At 50.1% G+C, this 21,549-nt stretch overlaps 1 protein-coding gene across 6 annotated transcripts in view; it reads right to left on the reverse strand.

Moving 5' to 3' along the window:
• Window positions 1-3,284: 3,284 nt before the first annotated feature.
• The window catches only part of STK11IP (serine/threonine kinase 11 interacting protein), a 45,221-nt gene continuing 26,956 nt past the window's right edge, over window positions 3,285-21,549 (reverse strand). For 2 of the 6 annotated variants that reach the window (XM_069732834.1, XM_069732831.1), the window contains exons 13-25: window positions 20,661-20,733; window positions 19,522-19,908; window positions 19,036-19,232; window positions 18,660-18,770; window positions 12,572-12,761; window positions 10,660-10,962; window positions 10,450-10,565; window positions 10,275-10,372; window positions 10,015-10,193; window positions 7,899-7,983; window positions 7,441-7,514; window positions 5,712-6,028; window positions 3,285-3,651 (exon numbers count right to left, since the gene is read on the reverse strand). In XM_069732834.1, coding sequence (XP_069588935.1) covers window positions 3,490-3,651; window positions 5,712-6,028; window positions 7,441-7,514; window positions 7,899-7,983; window positions 10,015-10,193; window positions 10,275-10,372; window positions 10,450-10,565; window positions 10,660-10,962; window positions 12,572-12,761; window positions 18,660-18,770; window positions 19,036-19,232; window positions 19,522-19,908; window positions 20,661-20,733 — 2,292 coding nt within the window. In that variant the 3' untranslated portion in view covers window positions 3,285-3,489. Of the gene's footprint in view, window positions 3,652-5,711; window positions 6,029-7,440; window positions 7,515-7,898; window positions 7,984-10,014; window positions 10,194-10,274; window positions 10,373-10,449; window positions 10,566-10,659; window positions 10,963-12,541; window positions 12,762-18,659; window positions 18,771-19,035; window positions 19,233-19,521; window positions 19,909-20,660; window positions 20,734-21,549 lie in introns of all 6 variants that reach the window. The other 4 variants (XM_069732832.1, XM_069732829.1, XM_069732833.1 and 1 more) reach the window with 2 other exon arrangements.

Below are 21,549 nucleotides of genomic sequence, written 5' to 3' on the forward strand. Positions count from 1 at the left end.
TACATGATAAGATCCTGTCTGCAGCCACCACTAGGGGGAGCTCCCTGTATACAGAGATACATGATAAGATTCTGTCTGCAGCCACCACTAGGGGGAGCTCCCTGTATACAGAGATACATGATAAGATCCTGTCTGCAGTCACCACTAGGGGAGCTCCCTGTATACAGAGATACATGATAAGATCCTGACTGCAGCCACCACTAGGGGGAGCTCCCTGTATACAGAGATACATAAGATCCTGTCTGCAGCCACCACTAGGGGGAGCTCCCTGTATACAGAGATACATGATAAGATTGTCTGCAGTCACCACTAGGGAGAGCTCCCTGTGTACAGAGATACATGATAAGATCCTGTCTGCAGCCACCACTAGGGAGAGCTCCCTGTATACAGAGATACATAAGATCCTGTCTGCAGCCACCACTAGGGGGAGCTCCCTGTATACAGAGATACATGATAAGATCCTGTCTGCAGCCACCACTAGGGAGAGCTCCCTATATACAGAGATACATGATAAGATCCTGTGTGCAGTCACCAATAGGGGAAGCTCCCTGTATACAGAGATACATGATAAGATCCTGTCGGCAGCCACCACTAGGGGGAGCTCCGTGTATACAGAGATACATGATAAGATCCTGTCTGCAGTCACCACTAGGGGGAGCTCCCTGTATACAGAGATACATGATAAGATCCTGTCTGCAGCCACCACTAGGGGGAGCTCCCTGTATGCAGAGATACATGATAAGATATTGTCTGCAGTCACCACTAGGGGGAGCTCCCTGTATACAGAGATACATGATAAGATCCTGTCTGCAGTCACCACTAGGGGAAGCTCCCTGTATACAGAGATACATAAGATCCTGTCTGCAGTCACTACTAGGGAGAGCTCCCTGTATGCAGAGATACATGATAAGATATTGTCTGCAGTCACCACTAGGGGGAGCTCCCTGTATACAGAGATACATGATGAGATCCTGTCTGCAGACACCACTAGGGGAGCTCCCTGTATACAGAGATACATGATAATATCCTGTCTGCAGTCACCACTAGGGGGAGCTCCCTGTATACAGAGATACATGATGAGATCCCGTCTGCAGTCACCACTAGGGGGAGCTCCCTGTATACAGAGATACATGATGAGATCCTGTCTGCAGCCACCACTAGGGGAGCTCCCTGTATACAGAGATACATGATAAGATCCTGTCTGCAGTCACCACTAGGGGGAGCTCCCTGTATACAGAGATACATGATGAGATCCTGTCTGCAGCCACCACTAGGGGAGCTCCCTGTATACAGAGATACATGATAAGATCCTGTCTGCAGCCACCACTAGGGGGAGCTCCCTGTATACAGAGATACATGATAAGATCCTGTCTGCAGCCACCACTAGGGGGAGCTCCCTGTACACAGAAATACATGATAAGATCCGGTCTGCAGTCACCGCTAGGGGGAGCTCCCTGTACACAGAAATACATGATAAGATCCGGTCTGCAGTCACCACTAGGGGGAGCTCCCTGTATACAGAGATACATGATAAGATCCTGTCTGCAGTCACCACTAGGGGGAGCTCCCTGTATACAGAGATACATGATAAGATCCTGTCTGCAGCCACCACTAGGGGGAGCTCCCTGTACACAGAAATACATGATAAGATCCTGTCTGCAGCCACCACTAGGGGGAGCTCCCTGTATACAGAGATACATGATAAGATCCTGTCTGCAGCCACCACTAGGGGGAGCTCCCTGTATACAGAGATACATGATAAGATCCTGTCTGCAGTCACCACTAGGGGGAGCTCCCTGTATACACAGATACATGATAAGATCCTGTCTGCAGCCACCACTAGGGGGAGGTCCCTGTATACACAGATACATGCTGAGATCCTGTCTGCAGCCACCACTAGGGGGAGGTCCCTGTATACACAGATACATGATGAGATCCTGTCTGCAGCCCCCACTAGGGGGAGCTCCCTGTATACAGCGATACATGGTAAGATCCTGTCTGCAGCCACCACTAGTGGGAGTGTTGTGAATTCTGTGGCTGAATTCACTCCTGTGGTCACAAGTGGTACTGCAGCTTCTGAGCTTCCTCCCTCAGGTGTTCTGGTGAGCTCGTTAACTGCTTCATTACTTAACTCCGCCTGATGCTGCTATCCTTGCTCCTTGTCAATGTTTCAGTGTTGGATCTGAGCTTCTCCTGATTGTTCCTGTGACCTGCTGCTCTGTATAGCTAAGTGCTTTTTGCTTTTTTGTTGCTTTTTTTCTGTCCAGCTTGTCTTTTGTTTTGCTGGAAGCTCTGAGACGCTAAGGGTGTACCGCCGTGCCGTTAGTTCGGCACGGTGGGTTTTTTTTGCCCCCTTTGCGTGGTTTTTGCTTTAGGGTTTTTTGTAGACTGCAAAGTTCGCTTTACTGTCCTCGCTCTGTCCTAGAATATCGGGCCCCACTTTGCTGAATCTATTTCATCCCTACGTTTTGTCTTTTCATCTTACTCACAGTCATTATATGTGGGGGGCTGCCTTTTCCTTTGGGGAATTTCTCTGGGGCAAGTCAGGCCTATTTTTCTATCTTCAGGCTAGCTAGTTTCTTAGGCTGTGCCGAGTTGCCTAGGTAGTTGTTAGGCGCAATCCACAGCCGCTTTTAGTTGTGTTTAGGATAGGATCAGGTGTGCAGTCTACAGAGTTTCCACGTCTCAGAGCTCGTTCTTGTATTTTTGGGTATTTGTCAGATCACTGTGTGCGCTCTGATCGCTAAGCACACTGTGTTTCTGGATTGCCTTCATAACACCTGTCATTAGCAAACATAACAGGGGAGCTTCCTGCATACAGAGATACATAAGATCCTGTCTGCAGCCACCAGTAGGGGGAGCTCCCTGTATACAGAGATACATGATAAGATCCTGTCTGCAGTCACCACTAGGGGGAGCCCCCTGTATACAGAGATACATAAGATTCTGTCTGCAGTCACCACTAGGGGGAGCTCCCTGTATACAGAGATACATGATAAGATCCTGTCTGCAGTCACCACTAGGGGGCATTTACCGTTAAGAGTTAAATATCTTTATCTAGTGATAGATTGGACTTTTACAGATGTGGCAAAATCTAATATTTGATTTTTGTTTTTTTTTAAAAAAGGGGAGATACAAATATTTGTATATTTGTACAGATTTATTAATGGAATCTATATACATCATTAGGTATCCACCTCCCCCTAGTGGCGACTGCAGGCAGCTAGAATAGGACTCAATGGTCGTGTGAGGTGCAGAGCACAGAGAGATACGTGCAGACAAACTTTAAAATGGGGTAGAAACTTTATTACAATAATAATTAAAAACAAGAAAAATGTCAGAAGTGATCAAAAAACGAACAAAATCATCAGTGCAATAATCTTCCTCCTCTGCGTCTCGCCGCCGTCTTGGGTGGGCTCCAGGATTACCAGCCTGTCGCCGTGCGCTTCATCTACTAAGCACAATCCCGCTGTGCCGCAGTCATTCTCACTATCTGGCGGACGTCAGATACGACTCCAGCGATTCATGATTGATCTGGTTGAACTGTATATAATACTCTGCTTCCCACGGGCCCCGGAGACACTCGATTATCTCCTGCGGCAAAGCCGGGTCCTCGGTCCACAGAAGCCAGGCGGTCTCCTTCTGCTGGGTCTGTAAAGTGAACAAATAATGTCAGAAAAGCTGCGCATCAACAACAGACGAAGAGGAGGAGAGGTCGCTGTAGGCAGCCAGAGACGCACAAGGGGCAGAAAAATGTGCTCCATTTCCTAATTTTCAAAACTTCACGCAATTTCCAACTTGCAGGACCACTTTCCACCAGCGACACACTTTCCCATTGATGCTAAAGCAACAGCGCCAATAGATTTTCAAACTCTGATCCTCTGGAAATAATGGGAGCTGACTCAACCCAGTGTCTGGCTGTAAGGTTACTGTCTGCAGCAGGCGCTCTACCCCACCGACATCGGGAGCAAATGCCAAAAAAAGAAAAAAACAAAACCCAAAAACACTCAAGCATTAGATCTCTCCCCGCAGCAGCAGCCCCCTTCCTCATCTTATCTTTTACCCATGAATTACTGCTTACCGGTCAGCGCATGGCCCCACCACCCTATACAGGCGCAGCATGGCCCCACCACCCTATACAGGCGCAGCATGGCCCCACCACCCTATACAGGCGCCGCATGGCCCCACCACCCTATACAGGCGCCGCATGGCACCACCACCCTATACAGGCGCCGCATGGCCCCACCACCCTATACAGGCGCCGCATGGCCCCACCACCCTATACAGGCGCCGCATGGCCCCACCACCCTATACAGGCGCAGCATGGCCCCACCACCCTATACAGGCGCAGCATGGCCCCACCACCCTATACAGGCGCAGCATGGCCCCACCACCCTATACAGGCGCAGCATGGCCCCACCACCCTATACAGGCGCAGCATGGCCCCACCACCCTATACAGGCGCAGCATGGCCCCACCACCCTATACAGGCGCCGCATGGCCCCACCCCCCTATACAGGCGCCGCATGGCCCCACCACCCTATACAGGCGCCGCATGGTACCACCACCCTATACAGGCGCCGCATCGCACCACCACCCTATACAGGCGCAGCATGGCCCCACCACCCTATACAGGCGCAGCATGGCCCCACCACCCTATACAGGCGCCGCATGGCCCCACCACCCTATACAGGCGCAGCATGGCCCCACCACCCTATACAGGCGCCGCATGGCCCCACCACCCTATACAGGCGCAGCATGGCCCCACCACCCTATACAGGCGCCGCATGGCCCCACCACCCTATACAGGCGCCGCATGGCCCCACCACCCTATACAGGCGCCGCATGGCACCACCACCCTATACAGGCGCCGCATCGCACCACCACCCTATACAGGCGCAGCATGGCCCCACCACCCTATACAGGCGCAGCATGGCCCCACCACCCTATACAGGCGCAGCATGGCCCCACCACCCTATACAGGCGCAGCATGGCCCCACCACCCTATACAGGCGCAGCATGGCCCCACCACCCTATACAGGCGCCGCATGGCCCCACCCCCCTATACAGGCGCCGCATGGCCCCACCACCCTATACAGGCGCCGCATGGCCCCACGACCCTATACAGGCGCCGCATGGCCCCACGACCCTATACAGGCGCAGCATGGCCCCACCACCCTATACAGGCGCAGCATGGCCCCACGACCCTATACAGGCGTCATGTGGCTGCACTCCAATACACAGGCGCTGTATGGCTGCACTAATGAGGCAGACCGTATGGCACCATTACAATACGCAGCCACCACATGTTGTGTTATTTGGGACTTATTAAAGCACTTTATAGTTTTAGCTGCCATTCAGGAGACTTGGTGAAAATCACTTTACTGCAGTATCAGCCATATTGGCCGTCGCCCAGCAAGACATGGATGAAGTTCTAGGAATAGGATGAGGACAGACTTCAGCTCATTAATAAGAAGCCGCAGCTCCTGTAGCGTCATCTGCCTCCTCCTCGCTCCCTCCCTAATGAACCTGTGCTCCTGGTGCCAGGCAGGAGGTGCACAGCACCACTAATCTGTAGGCATGCGTCCAGCTGTCAGCGAGATTAGGGATCGGGGAGGTGCCGCTTATCGAGGGAGAACATCCGCCAGTATCGGGGGCAGAAAACAATCGCGATTGTACAGAGTTTTTGGAGAGGGCCGGCTGCCTCGTACCTCATTATAAAACCGGATGCGCACATGGAGGGGCGCAGAGCGGAATAAGTGAACGGAGCTGATGTTGCTGATCGCCTGCTTCTCTTTGACGGCCACTTTCCTGGGGGGCTCCTGGCTGCCGTCCTCTCCTGAAGGTGATGCCACGTGTCGCCACTGGTGGGTTTCCTCTAGTAGATAGAGGTGGGTCTGTGTGACGAGCAGGGACATGGGGGCCGCCTTCCCAGCACCCTGAGCCAGAACTGCTGGAGACGCACGGTTATGTGGCGGGTGATCAGCATTGGCACAGGGTTCAGCGGCCACACTGGAGTCCACGTCCTCTGAAAAAGGGAGCAAAACAAAATACATTAATAATGACGTACGCGTGTGTAATATCAGTATGACGATGCGGGTCCACGCTAATGTAATAACGAGACCTCTGCAGATAACATCACATCAGAAACTGCTGCAGCACCTCACAATCTACACATGGAGACACACGACGCACAGACATGAGGGAATCCTGCTCTCCTGTCTCTGTACAGCTTGTGCTCAGAAGCAGCAGCATGGAGATTATATAGCAGTGCTGAGCAGTGTAGCTGCGAATCCAGCTCTAGGGTGAGAAACACTTACTAGAAAGCAGCACAGTCTGAGTCTGTCTCATTCCTCCCTTCTTTTCCACAGACTTAAATAGGAATCTGTAACCTGATCTCTCAGTGAGCTGGCGGTTCATCTTGTCGTGAATAAGACTGATTAGAAGTTGTTCTGAGTGAATGATGAGCTCAGGAGGGAGGAGAAGGGGCTCATAAGTGGACAGAGAATCCAATGTCTCTGATTAAAAGAAATTTTTTTTTTGTTACACATGTAACCCTCCCCCTGGTCCTGGAGTGACGGCAGGAGTTCATGGAAAAAGTGTACATGTAGAGCAAGGTACGGAGCTCAGCGGCTCACATGCAGGGAGCACAGGAGCGGAGGCCGCTCCATACAGCGTTGACGCTAGCTGTATTACACAGCCGGCATATGTGTCCAACAGCATCGACAGCAGCTCACTCCAACTGCAGCAGTTTAACCATTTATATGCTGCAATCACTGACTGCAGCATTTCCCAAGGCCTCCACAATGTGATCGTGGGGAAATGGTGGGTAACACAGAGCTGGGGGCCTTCGGATAGACCCGATGCCTGACATTTTAGTCCTCCTGTGAAGCACAGCCTTGGCCTGTGATATTATATTATGAGACTATGAGAGTTAATCGTAGGCTAAAATAAAAGTATAAAATAAATTGTGGAAAAATATAACATTGATATATCATACATACACATATACACACGTCCTATGCAGCAACATTCCTGTAATCGGGGTAATAAGCCTGATTCTCTCCAGCACTGAGCTGCTCTATTGTGGGGGCGACTGAGTTACAGGAGAGACAATAAGGACATTTTAGTTTTGCATTTTCTTTCCCTAAAAGTTTGGATAGTCCTTAAGATCACAGGTAACAGAACGTATAACCTTGGAGTGCGAGAGCGCGTAATCTCATCGCACCTCCTGTACAGAGCCGCCGCGCCAAGGACGATCGTGTTACAATGTATCTCCGGGATCCTTCCCTAATAAGGGCCACATGTCTGGACCAGATCCAACAGGAGGACAATGTGAGGGGCCGCGCGGCCCAGGGGCCACAGAGGAGCGGATAACAGCGAGGATATACCGACACAATCACACACAACACCTGCAGACCTTGACTAGAAGTGTCCTACCTCGCAAGAAGTACGCCAGAGCGTAGCAATAACCCGGGCCGCTGCCCACGCCAAGGCTGCCGTGTAGGAGATGCCTGCAGCAAAGGAGAGAGATAAAGTAATGCGGAGAACAGGTGCAAAATAAGACGTCAGAGCATAAACCCACAGCAGGTGAACGGCGAACCGCCTGCGCTCCTCTCATACAGGGAAAAGGATTTAAGGTGACATGACATGATGAAAGACGTCTTGTAGCGGGAGCACAGCGCAGAGGATAAGGTACACGGCGACGCCACAGCGCAGAGGATAAGGCACGCAGCGAAGCCACAGCGCAGGGGAGAAGGCACACAATATGTGCAGTGAACCAGTACTAGCTCAGAAACCTCACTTTATTTTATGCATGATTTTAATTTGATTATACTTTGCCATTAATAATAATGGATCTTATAAATTGTTAATAATAAATCCCCAAAACCAGTTACCAGAGACGATGCTCCTCAGTCACCTCCTCCTTAGGACTATACTGCAGAGCGTTCCGATATCGTGGCGGCAGATGTGACAAAGTGTCTGAGGATCAAACGCAATTTATACTTCAGAAATAGCCAGATACGTCACAGCAAGCACCTTATATATCACCACAGGACAGACCACTTTATTAATCCAATGAGGTCCTGCAGCGAACACTATGGGAAGCTCACTACATATGGATCTATACAACAACTATGCAACTCAATTATAAATCTGTATATGGTGAGCTCCCTCTAGTGGTGGCTGTATAAATCTGTATGTACTGAGCTCCCTCTAATGGCAGGTGTATAAATCTGTCTGTAGTGAGCTCCTCCTAGTGGTGGCTGTATAAATCTGTATGTACTGAGCTCCCTCTAATGGCAGGTGTATAAATCTGTATGTAGTGAGCTCCTCCTAGTGGTGGCTGTATATTCTGTATGTAGTGAGCTCCCCCTAGTGGTGGCTGTATAATCTGTATGTAGTGAGCTCCTCCTAGTGGTGGCGGTATAAATCTGTATGCAGTGAGCTCCCCCTAGTGGTGGCTGTATAAATCTGTATGTAGTGAGCTCCCTCTAGTGGTGGCTGTATAAATCTGTATGTAGTGAGCTCCCTCTAGTGGTGGCTGTATAAATCTATATGTAGTGAGCTCCCTCTAGTGGTGGCTGTATAAATCTATATGTAGTGAGCTCCTCCTAGTGGTGGCTGTATAATCTGTATGTAGTGAGCTCCCCCTAGTGGTGGCTGTATAAATCTGTATGCAGTGAGCTCCCCCTAGTGGTGGCTGTATAATCTGTATGTAGTGAGCTCCCCCTAGTGGTGGCTGTATAAATCTGTATGCAGTGAGCTCCCCCTAGTGGTGGCTGTATAATCTGTATGTAGTGAGCTCCCTCTAGTGGTGGCTGTATAAATCTGTATGCAGTGAGCTCCCTCTAGTGGTGGCTGTATAAATCTGTATGCAGTGAGCTCCCTCTAGTGGTGGCTGTATAAATCTATATGTAGTGAGCTCCCTCTAGTGGTGGCTGTATATTCTGTATGTAGTGAGCTCCCCCTAGTGGTGGCTGTATAATCTGTATGTAGTGAGCTCCTCCTAGTGGTGGCGGTATAAATCTGTATGCAGTGAGCTCCCCCTAGTGGTGGCTGTATAAATCTGTATGTAGTGAGCTCCCTCTAGTGGTGGCTGTATAAATCTGTATGTAGTGAGCTCCCTCTAGTGGTGGCTGTATAAATCTATATGTAGTGAGCTCCCTCTAGTGGTGGCTGTATAAATCTATATGTAGTGAGCTCCTCCTAGTGGTGGCTGTATAATCTGTATGTAGTGAGCTCCCCCTAGTGGTGGCTGTATAAATCTGTATGCAGTGAGCTCCCCCTAGTGGTGGCTGTATAATCTGTATGTAGTGAGCTCCCCCTAGTGGTGGCTGTATAAATCTGTATGCAGTGAGCTCCCCCTAGTGGTGGCTGTATAATCTGTATGTAGTGAGCTCCCTCTAGTGGTGGCTGTATAAATCTGTATGCAGTGAGCTCCCTCTAGTGGTGGCTGTATAAATCTGTATGCAGTGAGCTCCCTCTAGTGGTGGCTGTATAAATCTATATGTAGTGAGCTCCCTCTAGTGGTGGCTGTATAAATCTGTATGCAGTGAGCTCCCTCTAGTGGTGGCTGTATAATCTGTATGTAGTGAGCTCCCCCTAGTGGTGGCTGTATAAATCTGTATGCAGTGAGCTCCCTCTAGTGGTGGCTGTATAAATCTATATGTAGTGAGCTCCCTCTAGTGGTGGCTGTATAAATCTATATGTAGTGAGCTCCTCCTAGTGGTGGCTGTATAATCTGTATGTAGTGAGCTCCCCCTAGTGGTGGCTGTATAAATCTGTATGCAGTGAGCTCCCCCTAGTGGTGGCTGTATAAATCTGTATGCAGTGAGCTCCCCCTAGTGGTGGCTGTATAAATCTGTATGTAGTGATCTCCCTCTAGTGGTGGCTGTATAAATCTATATGTAGTGAGCTCCCTCTAGTGGTGGCTGTATAAATCTGCATGTAGTGAGGATCTTGTGGATCCTGCAGGGGTATCCATGTACAGTAACAGACGGCACGGCTCACCTAGTATGTGCTGGCTGAAGCCTGTGCTGCAGTGGTGGTTTCGGGTCAGTAGAGTGTAGGCGTCTTCAGAGGATTCAAACCCTAAATATACACATTGCTCCTGGAGCCCCACATGTAGGTGAGTGAGGGAGGTGAGTTCGTGAGAATCTCCCAGCTGCAGCCAGTCACAGGGAGGGCCCCTGGAAGAGCACAAGTCTTCATCAGCTTTATGCGGTGGGTCCCAGGCTTCATGGATCCACCACATGTGACGCGAGCATTACCTGCTTTCTCCAGTGATCTGCAGGAAGTAGATCTTTTGACTGGACACCACAACCAGAGCCAGAAACTCTTCAGGCCTCCCAAACCGAACTACAGGGACCTGAAGAAGAGAAAGCAATGATGGCCGACCCTGCCGAAAGAGGGGGAACGGGGCAGAAACTCCTCCACCAGACTCACCTTCATGGAGCACTGGAATTCTTCCATATCTCCGCCGAGGATTTCCATGTCCAGATGCAGCTTCAGCCGGTGATCCACCACCCGGAAATCCAAGACCTGTTGTGGACTTGCAGAGGCTACAGAGACACGGTCAGGCCTCCTTATAGGCGGGTACTGGACTACACCCCCAGTATAAGGTCACAGTTACATCTCCCCCATTATGCCACTTACTTGGACTGAGGCCCCAGCTGTCCTGGAAAGGTTCGCAGTCTTCTTTTGAGGAAGGGGTTGCTGTCCTGGACTTGTCCTCGGGGGAGACCCGGCCGCTTCGGACGCTGGAGTCCCCATCATCTGGATCCCTGATGGAGCTGCTCCCCGTTTCGGAGTTCTCCATTTCCTCTTCCCCTACATAAAAGGACTTTTGCTTCTCACTCGTGGCGCCATCTGGTGACTGCTGGGCACTGGCTTCTCCGCCATGGTGCAGCGGAGCCAGGATGACATGGAAACTCCCGCAGGACGGGCAGCCGGCGCTACCTGCAGAGCAGGAATGGAAGAGTCAGCAGTGTATAAAGCAGGGAGCACGACGGAGGCTCCGCACCCACCCCGAATACCCGGGGGCGCCGCTCACCAGAAAGCGCTGTCTGAATGCGGCACAAGGGGAATAATGAGATCACAACCATGTGACTCTGTAAACCTGTAGTAGCTTTTTTGCCATGGTTTTTTTTTCTCATTAAGATGCTCAGCACGTGGGATAAATATTATGTTCATCTTACAGATCATTTACAGATTCAGATTCCAATAGTGGATAAATGCAGATAGAGCTCGCTGTATGCAGCTGTAATGTCACCACGGGCACAGCCGCTAACTGAGCCCGGTAATAATGGGCACAGCCACTAACTGAGCGTGGTAATAATGGGCACAGCCACTAACTGAGCCCGGTAATAATGGGCACAGCCACTAACTGAGCCCGGTAATAATGGGCACAGCCGCTAACTGAGCGTGGTCACCACGGGCACAGCCGCTAACTGAGCCCGGTAATAATGGGCACAGCCACTAACTGAGCGTGGTAATAATGGGCACAGCCACTAACTGAGCCCGGTAATAATGGGCACAGCCACTAACTGAGCGTGGTCACCACGGGCACAGCCGCTAACTGAGCGTGGTCACCACGGGCACAGCCACTAACTGAGCCCGGTAATAATGGGCACAGCCACTAACTGAGCGTGGTAATAATGGGCACAGCCACTAACTGAGCCCGGTAATAATGGGCACAGCCACTAACTGAGCCCGGTAATAATGGGCACAGCCGCTAACTGAGCGTGGTAATAATGGGCACAGCCGCTAACTGAGCCCGGTAATAATGGGCACAGCCACTAACTGAGCGTGGTAATAATGGGCACAGCCGCTAACTGAGCGTGGTCACCACGGGCACAGCCGCTAACTGAGCCCGGTAATAATGGGCACAGCCACTAACTGAGCCCGGTAATAATGGGCACAGCCGCTAACTGAGCGTGGTCACCACGGGCACAGCCACTAACTGAGCCCGGTAATAATGGGCACAGCCACTAACTGAGCCCGGTAATAATGGGCACAGCCACTAACTGAGCCCGGTAATAATGGGCACAGCCGCTGAGCGTGGTAACCACGGGCACAGCCACTAACTGAGCCCGGTAATAATGGGCACAGCCACTAACTGAGCCCGGTAATAATGGGCACAGCCGCTAACTGAGCGTGGTAATAATGGGCACAGCCACTAACTGAGCCCGGTAATAATGGGCACAGCCACTAACTGAGCCCGGTAATAATGGGCACAGCCGCTAACTGAGCGTGGTAATAATGGGCACAGCCGCTAACTGAGCCCGGTAATAATGGGCACAGCCGCTAACTGAGCGTGGTAATAATGGGCACAGCCGCTAACTGAGCCCGGTAATAATGGGCACAGCCACTAACTGAGCCCGGTAATAATGGGCACAGCCACTAACTGAGCGCGTTAATAATGGGCACAGCCACTGAGCGGTGCCGTGCTTGATAAATATAGTTGGGAGCCATCCTTTAGGCAGCAGATCAGTGATGGAATATTGGTAACTCATCCCAAGGACAGTGCGGATGTCACCTGCGTGGCTGTCACCTGCGTGGCTGTCACCTGCGTGGCTGTCGGGCACGTCGTCCTCAGTCTCTCGCTCAGCGTCTGTTCCCAGGAAAACCTCATTGTCCTCCTGTTGGCTGAACTCGGTTTTGCACTTTAGACACTGTAACATGGGCGGACCTGGTTCGCTGGCAGCAGAAAGCTTCAGATTCTCCTCTAGGACTGGATGCAGCAATTCAAGAAGAGTCTGAAACACAGAAACAAGAGACATGAGCGTCCGAGGAGCCACATCCTAAAAGTTCTAGAGCATGGCATTGTGGGAGATGTAGTGCTACTACCACTGTACAGGACTACATCTCCCACAATGCTGAGCAAAAGGGCAGGGCATGCTCTTTATACAAGTGATCTGGGGGCCACTGCTTAGAAAGCAGCTTTGGCTGTGACTAGAGACAATTCACATATACATGTGACTGAGAAGTCCAGCCATGTGTGCGGACAGAGTGCAGATACCTGTAGGTCAAGATTTTTAGAAGAATCCATAAATTTCAAGTTAAAAAATACAAGAACTGCCAACTCTGAGGGGAGGGGAAGGGAAGGTGGTGGTGGGATGTTGTGTCAGAACCAGTTTGCACGCGACCAGAAAATTCTTTGGGGGAATTATGCAGCTTCGAGCCTCAGTGTATGTCAGCGGCCGGCGATGTGATCGGACAAGTCGCTGCCTGCAGTCACATCACACGAGGAGACGGGGGGCCGCGCTGTGCGCTAGGCAGAAGGTGCGAGGAGCAGAGTGAGCCCACCATGTCAGGTCCAAAGAGGACGACCAAAATACTACAGGAATTCCAAGGACGTATTCATCTCCGAGCATCAACTCAGATTCTATATAGAAGCCAACGACAGGAGAAGTCACTGTGTACATCACATTGCAGCAGCCAGGGTCGTCCATCTGGCTAATCGTTACTCGGACGCGTCCGCTCTTCGCCAGTCGTCACACTGGCTGCCCATTCATTACAGGATACAATTCAAAGTACTTGTTCTCACCCACAAAACTCTCCACAGTGCGGCCCCCCATACATCTCCTCCCTCATTTCTGTCTATCGGCCTAACCGACCGCTGCGCTCTGCAAACGACTTTCGACTAACCTCTGTACTAATCCGTACCTCCCACTCCCGACTCCAAGACTTCTCCCGTGCTGCGCCAATCCTTTGGAATGCTCTACCCCAAAACACATTTGTTCAGAGCGGCCTATCAGTGAGGACAGTTTGGTCTCTGCTAACAGGATAGATTTTGTTACCTCCATCAGTGCTCCAGATCTCGTTCCCCCTGATGATTCAAGTATGCTACCACCACCCTGCTGTCAGAGCACCCTCACGTGGTGGGAATGGAGGAAGAGGAGGAAGTGGTTGGGCGCACATTTCACTGCCAGGAGTTCTTTCATGTTTGAGGAAACTAGTTTTTCCTCCTCCGACCAGGGGCCTTGAGCAATTTGATTGTCTAAGTGAGCCCCCCAACCCCAACCATCGGTGGTCAGTGTGCTAGATATCAGCCATACCCACGGAACACCCCTGGTTAGGTTGTCAGGATCCACCCACCAAGGTAGGGAACGTATGGTTTGTGAGGAGATTTCTAAATCCCCCTTTAAGCGAGATTCTGCTTCTAGTATCTCCCACTGGAGATCTCTGGTGACTCTGGGCCCATTGGACGGCTGGGATACAGGCCGCCATTGACCCCAGTATGGACATTGCCTTGCGCAAAGTGACAACTGGGGACCCCTTTAATTGTGTCACCAAATTTTTTCCCCCGGAATACGGCATTCTTGCCTTGAGTCTATCATCCCTAGGTACTGTTGTACTTGGGTTGGGATAATTCTGGACTTTGCTAGGTTCAGCATCCAACCTAGATTTGTCAGGGGTGTCATCACTTTGTCCATTGACTGCAATGGAGGAATGACTCGCCAACTACCAAGATGTCGTCCAGATATGGGACTATTCGTATATTTGCTCTCTTATGGGAGCCATGACCTCTGCCATTAGTTTCGGAAACACCCTCGAGGCTATGGCTAGGCTGAAGGGAAGGGCCCTGATTTGGTAACGCTTTAGTTCCCCTTGCATTAATACCGCCACTCTGAGGGATTTATGGTGATCTGAGTGGATGGGCACATGGTAGTATGCGTCTTAAGTCAATGACAGTCATAAAACAAGACGGATAAAGCGTTCTGACACAGGTTTTTATTGTCCCCATTTTGAAACTGAGTCACTAGGTACTTGTTTAGTTTTATCAGGTTTATAACTGTCCTGTAAGTTCCATCCGGTTTCGTTCTCAGAAACAGAGGGGAGTAGAATCCTGTGCCCTTCTCCTGGTCTGGGACTTCCTGCAGGACGTTCTTTGTCACAAGACTCTGTACCTCCTTTTGAAGGCCCAGTTGCTCGGCCTCTACTTTCCTTTGTGGCGTCATGATAAAATGATGAGATGGCATCGTATGGAACTTCAGTTTCAGCACTGTCTCTATTATATTTAGTATCCATGCACTCCCAGATATTGTTTCCCAGGCTGGAAGTATCTCAACCTCCCTCCCACCTGGGGCACACCTTCATTGGGGCTGTTTTTTGTTATCAGGTTGATTGAACATGAAGCCTTTTCCCTTAAATCTTTTATGCTCCCATCCGTCTTTTTGATTTTTAGGGGGCCTTCTACGCATAAATATTCTGCTCCGAAAGGGCCGTTTATAAGATTGGTTGGGAAACCCTGGAAAAGCTTTTTTCTTGTCCACTGCTTTCTCAAGAATGTCATCTAGGGTAGGCCCAAATAAAAATTCTCCCTCGTAGGGAATGGAGCATAGTTTGGCTTTTGTCTGTAGGTCTCCCGGCCAACACTTGAGCCATAAAGTCCTTCTAGCTGCGTTTGAAAACGAAGCAGACCTTGCCGCCAGTCTCACCGAGTCTATAGAGGCGTCTGTTAGGAACGCAGCGGCTCCCTTCATTATTGAGACGGAGTCCAAGATTGATTCTCTTGGGGATCTATCCTTTAGTTGTGACTCTAGGTGGTCTAGCCACACCATTAACGCTTTGGCGGTACATATGGCGGCTATGGCTGGTTTTAACCCCCCACCGGCAGCTTCCCAAGAGCCCTTTAAGAATATTTCCGCCTTCTTGTCCATGGGGTCCTTAAGGGTCCCCATATCTTCAAAAGGCAAAGCACATTTTTTAGAGGCTTTTGCAATGGCAACGTCTAACTTTGGCGCCTTTCCCCAGAAAGAGCAAGCCGGGTCGTCAAATGGGTATTTCCTCTTTGGGGTTAAAAGGACTTTTTATCTGGACTCTTCCATTCCTTTTTTTATTAAGGCATGTATTCTTTCATTTAATGGGAACGCTCTTCGTTTCCTTTCCTTTGTTCTAGGCCGCTAAACATAAGATCTTGCGCCGTTTTCTTGGACCGAGTCTCCGCTAGCCCCATGGTTGTCCTAACTGTTTTACTAAAGCATCTGTTTCTTCAATAGGGAAACAATTGCGGCCCCCTTCTGAGGATGATGGAGAAGAGAGTGAACTATCTGAACCATACTGATCACTATCTTCCTCCCTGGAACTCAACTCCGGGGATCTGCGCCTGGATTTATGCTTCCTTTTTAAACTTTTAACGTTTTTTTAACGCATCTTCCACCTGGGTTTTGATTAACTCTTTTAGGTCAGATGCGAATCTTGGGGACTCTTCACATAGTATTTTCTATGCATATAGCACAGAGCTATGACACCCACGTAGCGGGTAGTTCTACAGAGCAGATTGGGCACACTCTGTCTGGTTTTCGATGCACATTTCTTCCCCTAAGACACAATAAACCCCATTTAGAATACGAACATTCACGGAGGTCACTGACCCTCCTAATGTAAGGGGGATACCGGTTCAGGCCTAGGAGTTGCATCCTCGATTTGAACCACTGTCTCCCGACCCATCGGAGCCTCTGCTGCGCTGGGATCCTGAGCTGCGATGCTGGGAAGAGGCATCCTGCTGCTGTCGCCGCTGCTGGTGATGGCGCTGTTGCTGCTGGCGTTTTTTTGGAGGAGACTGCAGAATTTCTTCTGCCGGCTGTTCCTTCTCACTCATGGTGAAAATGCTTGCGCACCGGCTGGCGTTTGTGTTTAGCTTAGCTGCCTTAAATTCCCGGGCGTACGGCGCGCCATCAATTTACCCAGAAATATCCTGGAAATGACCCCCGCGCCTGCGCACTCTGGATCTCCAAAAGAGCCTTGCGGTCAGCGCATGCGCTCGCGTGTGTGTGTCACCTTACCGGCGCCCCGCCTCCAGGAGCGACGGAAGCGCCGGAGCAGCCGCAGATGCCCTCAAAGTTGCAGCGCTTCCTATAGGTGACCACCACCTCCTGGGCCATGGACCGGCATTATGTCACCAGGCGGCCGCTGCCACCTATTACCAGCCATTATGGATTTTGAGGGAGAGGCAGACTGGCTCCTGTTTCACTGCCTCTCCCCCGCACACGCACAGGGCCCGCCGACCCTGGATCGTGGCCTTCGGGGAGGAAGAATCCACCACGTCCGAGGCAGGGCCACCCCGCTGCCAGAACCCGGCTAGATGGACCCCCGGCACCCCGCGACGACAGGTATGCTGTAGGACAGGAAACCGAACTGATGTGGGAGAGAGGTACCGCCTTTTTCACCTGTAGGTTTCCTGTCACTGAGGGCGGATCCCTCTCTCCGTGGTGCCGTCATGGGGGTAAGAGAAAGATTATTATTATTTACATCCTGTATTATACCCCAGAGCTGCACTCACTATTCTGCTGGTGCAGTCACTGTGTACATACATTACTGATCCTGAGTTACATCCTGTATTATGCTCCAGAGCTGCACTCACTATTCTACTGGTGCAGTCACTGTGTACATACATTACATTACTGATCCTGAGTTACCTCATGTATTATACCCCAGAGCTGCACTCACTATTAATAATGATTTTATTTATATAGCGCCAACATATTCCACAGCGCTTTACAAATTATAGAGCTGCACTCACTATTCTGCTGGTGCAGTCACTGTGTACATACATTACTGATCCTGAGTTACATCCTGTATTATGCTCCAGAGCTGCACTCACTATTCTGCTGGTTCAGTCACTGTGCACATACATTACATTACTGATCCTGAGTTACATCCTGTATTATACTCCAGAGCTGCACTCACTATTCTGCTGGTGCAGTCACTGTGTACATACATTACATTACTGACCCGGAGTTACATCCTGTATTATACTCCAGAGCTGCACTCACTATTCTGCTGGTGCAGTCACTGTGTACATACATTACTGATCCTGAGTTACATCCTGTATTATACCCCAGAGCTGCACTCACTATTAATAATGATTTTATTTATATAGCGCCAACATATTCCACAGCGCTTTACAAATTATAGAGCTGCACTCACTATTCTGCTGGTGCAGTCACTGTGTACATACATTACATTACTGATCCTGAGTTACCTCCTGTATTATACTCCAGAGCTGCACTCACTATTCTTCTGGTGCAGTCGCTGTATACTAATCAGCACCAGACTCCTTTACAATCCCATACATTGCTACATTTCTGATGGCCTCGGTCACACACGGTAGGTGCCACATCTGCTTTCCATAAATTGGTTATTGACCTTGTAGCCAGATTTACCATTTTCTACTATGTTTCTAAGATTCCGGCAACATAAATGATTTGGAGCATTTTGCTTTATACACAATAAATAACCTTTCACTTAGACCACATTCACACTATCAGTATTTGGTCAGTATTTCACATCAGTATTTGTAGCCAAAACCAGGAGTGGGTGATAAATGCAGGAGTGGTGACTATTTTTTTTTTTTCGATTATACTCCTCCTCTGATCGTTCTGCTCCTGGTTTTGGGTTACAAGTACTGATGTAAAAATACTGACCAAATACTGAACCCCTGAACATGGCCTTAAAGGGGCATTTCAATCTACAGATAAGTGGACATGTGCCCCTTTAATAAGTGTCTGCTCACTGCTACCACTAGGGGGCGTTTGTATACACTACTATATGAATTCTATTGACCTGGGCAGAAGATCGCCCCCCAGTGGTTATCCAGCAATCAGGACATCCCGGCTGCGTTGCCCCCCGGGGTGGAGACCCCTGCTCACCGTTATGGAGATGTCTTGCGTATTGTCCAGCACTACGTAGCTCACACACTGATCGTCCTCGCATATGGAGTGGAAGCTCAGCGTCAGTAACGGCAGCTCCTGTTCTTCCCCCTGTATAATAACAGATCACGGGACGTTCACCTCTATGTAAAGCAGCGCTCCTCCAGAAGGGAGAACACGCTCTTGTGCCATCCTGCAAGTCGCTGTGCGCACGAGGTCCCCACCTCCAATAGGAGGCACTAGAGGCAGATTCCCGCCTTCTGGAGGAGCCACATCTGCAGGCGTCTCCCCATGGGGCATTCCCTGCCAGACTCGTATCTCGGCTCCATCTCCTCCGCCAGGGTCCGCCGTGCACCCCCGAGCATCATGTACTCACGTTCCAAGCCCACGGTGTGGCTGTCGTCTTGATGTCCCGCAGGCAGCGCAGCTCTCTCCTGACCAGCACCCGGCCGCGCTGCAGATCGATTTCTAGGAGCGACTGTCGGGTTATGCGAAGGAAGACCCATGGCCAGTCGGGGTCACGCGGCTGCCCATCCGCCAAAGGGCACACAGTCACTGGGGAGCACAGGGCATCTGGGGGGGAAAATCAGGTCACATGAAACAAAAATCTAATACCTACTGGTGAGGAGCCGGACACCCACCCCCCCTTCCCGCCGGGAGGCAAAAGAGTCCCGACACCCCCCTGCCGGGAGGCAAAAGGAGCCCAAACATCCCCCTGCCCAGAGGCAAGAGCCCAAACTCCTCCCTGGTGGCAAAAAAGCCCCAAATTCCCGCTTGGTAGCAAAGTGTCTGAACCCTCCCCCATTGGTCCTGGTGGGACAGAGTCCTAGATGTTGGCATTTATCTGTTCTGCATGTCTCACCTTCTACAACATCCTCCTGTTCCTCCTGCTTCATGCTGGACTCCCGCGTCCGCCATAGTCCATCCTCCAGAGCGTCCTCGATCCTTTCTATTAACCTATCGGCGTCTTCCGTGGCGGCGGCCCCCGGGCTGGGCGGCTTCTCCGGGCTGGGGGTCGAGGTCTCAGTGGATGGGTTGTCCGTTACGATGGATGGTTGCAGGAAGGTCGGAGATGTCAGGGCCACATTGAACAGGGGAGAGCGTCTGACAGGGGCCGGACTGTCCTTCGTGGGGTCGTCTTTCCTGAGCTCATCCTCCAGGTGCGGCCGGTACTGCAGCCAGTCCACGCCGAACTGCTCCCGAAAACTGTCTGTGCGCTCAATGTCCTTCTGGTGCTGCAGGACGGATGCTGGAACGGGAGAAAAATGCCTTAGTCATCGACTGACATGGACGTCAGGAAAAAAAAAGTCAAAACAACTGCACCATCAGGACACAGTTACAATCTATGACCGGAAACAAGCAGCCATGTCTGTGATCCAGGAAAACAAAACCCTGAAAACAAGGCTTGGACATAAAGTAGCACCGACGTCACCAAGTGACCGGCCGACGGCCAACTGCGCCGCTTATCTCTGGGAGACCAGAATCAGGAGACGATCACAGAATGGTGCGATGTATAGATGGAGGGTTCAAGAAGTCCCCTAAGAGGACTAAAAAGTAAAATAAAATAAAAAAAAAAAAAAAAGTTTAAGCTTCTTTTTTCAGTTCAAAGAAAAAAAAAATAATATTAGGTGTCACCACAGCCATAAAAAAAGTTATATCTAAACTATAAAATATATCAAAAGTACTTTAAAAAAAGTTGTATTGTTTTTTCTTTTTTTGCGCAATCATTTTTTCCCTTCAACATGGTAAGGTGAGTGATATTCAAAACTACGGCAGATGGATAATACAAGCCCTCGAATGTCTGTCAATGGAAGAATAAAAAACGTTATCACACGGAGTAAATGAAAGCGCAAAAAAGACATGAAGAGTATAACAACTTGTTTGTAAGGTTCACAATTATTGTGTCTGTGGCCAGAAACTGCAAAACTTTTTTTTTTTTTTGTGTGCACATTCCAGCCACCAGAGGGCGCAGATCAGGCGGAGTGTGTGGGTGGCGCTCACCGGTGGCGGGTTCTCTCCGCTGCTCACACTCACTGTCGCTGCGCTCAGAGATACTCGCTCTGCGGACTTTAACCTGTCAAATCCAAGAAAAAAAAAAAAAAAAAAAAAATGCCAAAGTTAGTGCGGTCATCCAGTAGAAAACAAAACATAAAATAAAGTTATAGAGCTGCCCACTTTTTTTTTTTTGAGCCAGCATCCATGTGACCGCTGCAGCCAATCAGTGTAGATTTTTTAACCCCTTACTGTAAATGTACAGCAGCCGTGCGCCATCACTTTACTGAGCGGAGGTTACATGGCCGGCACCCAACAGTAAGTAATGGCGAGCCGGCTCCCATCACAGCAGCTCAACAGAAGATCGCAAAATGGGGGAAAAAAAATATACACACACACACACAGAGTATATCACAAAAGTGAGCACACCCCTGACATTTTTGTAAATATTTATTCTATCTTTTCATGAGACAACACCGCAGATCTCGCCCTGTGATACAATGCATCAGTGTGGAATTGTCCTCTAATTAACCCATCACACAGTCAGTAATGTCTAAACCATTGGCAACAAAAGTGAGTACACCCCTAGGTGAAAATGGCCAAATTGTGCCCAAGTAGCCATGTCCCCTACCCGGTGTCATGTGACTCGTTCACTGAGGGAACCATGAATGTCTGCATGTACTGTGACATACTGAAGCAAAGCATTGTCCCCACTCTGAACTAGGCCACGGGACAATATTCTAACATGATAACGACCTCAAACACCTTCAAGACCACCACTGCCTTGTGAAGAAACTGGACCGGCCAAGCATGTCTCCAAACCTAAACCTTAGTGAGCATCTGTGGGACATCCTCAAAAAGAAGGTCGAGGAGAGCAAGCAAGCAAGTCAGCAAGCAA

This window comes from Ranitomeya imitator, chromosome 7 (genome assembly GCF_032444005.1).
Source record: "Ranitomeya imitator isolate aRanImi1 chromosome 7, aRanImi1.pri, whole genome shotgun sequence".
NCBI lineage: Eukaryota > Metazoa > Chordata > Amphibia > Anura > Dendrobatidae > Ranitomeya > Ranitomeya imitator.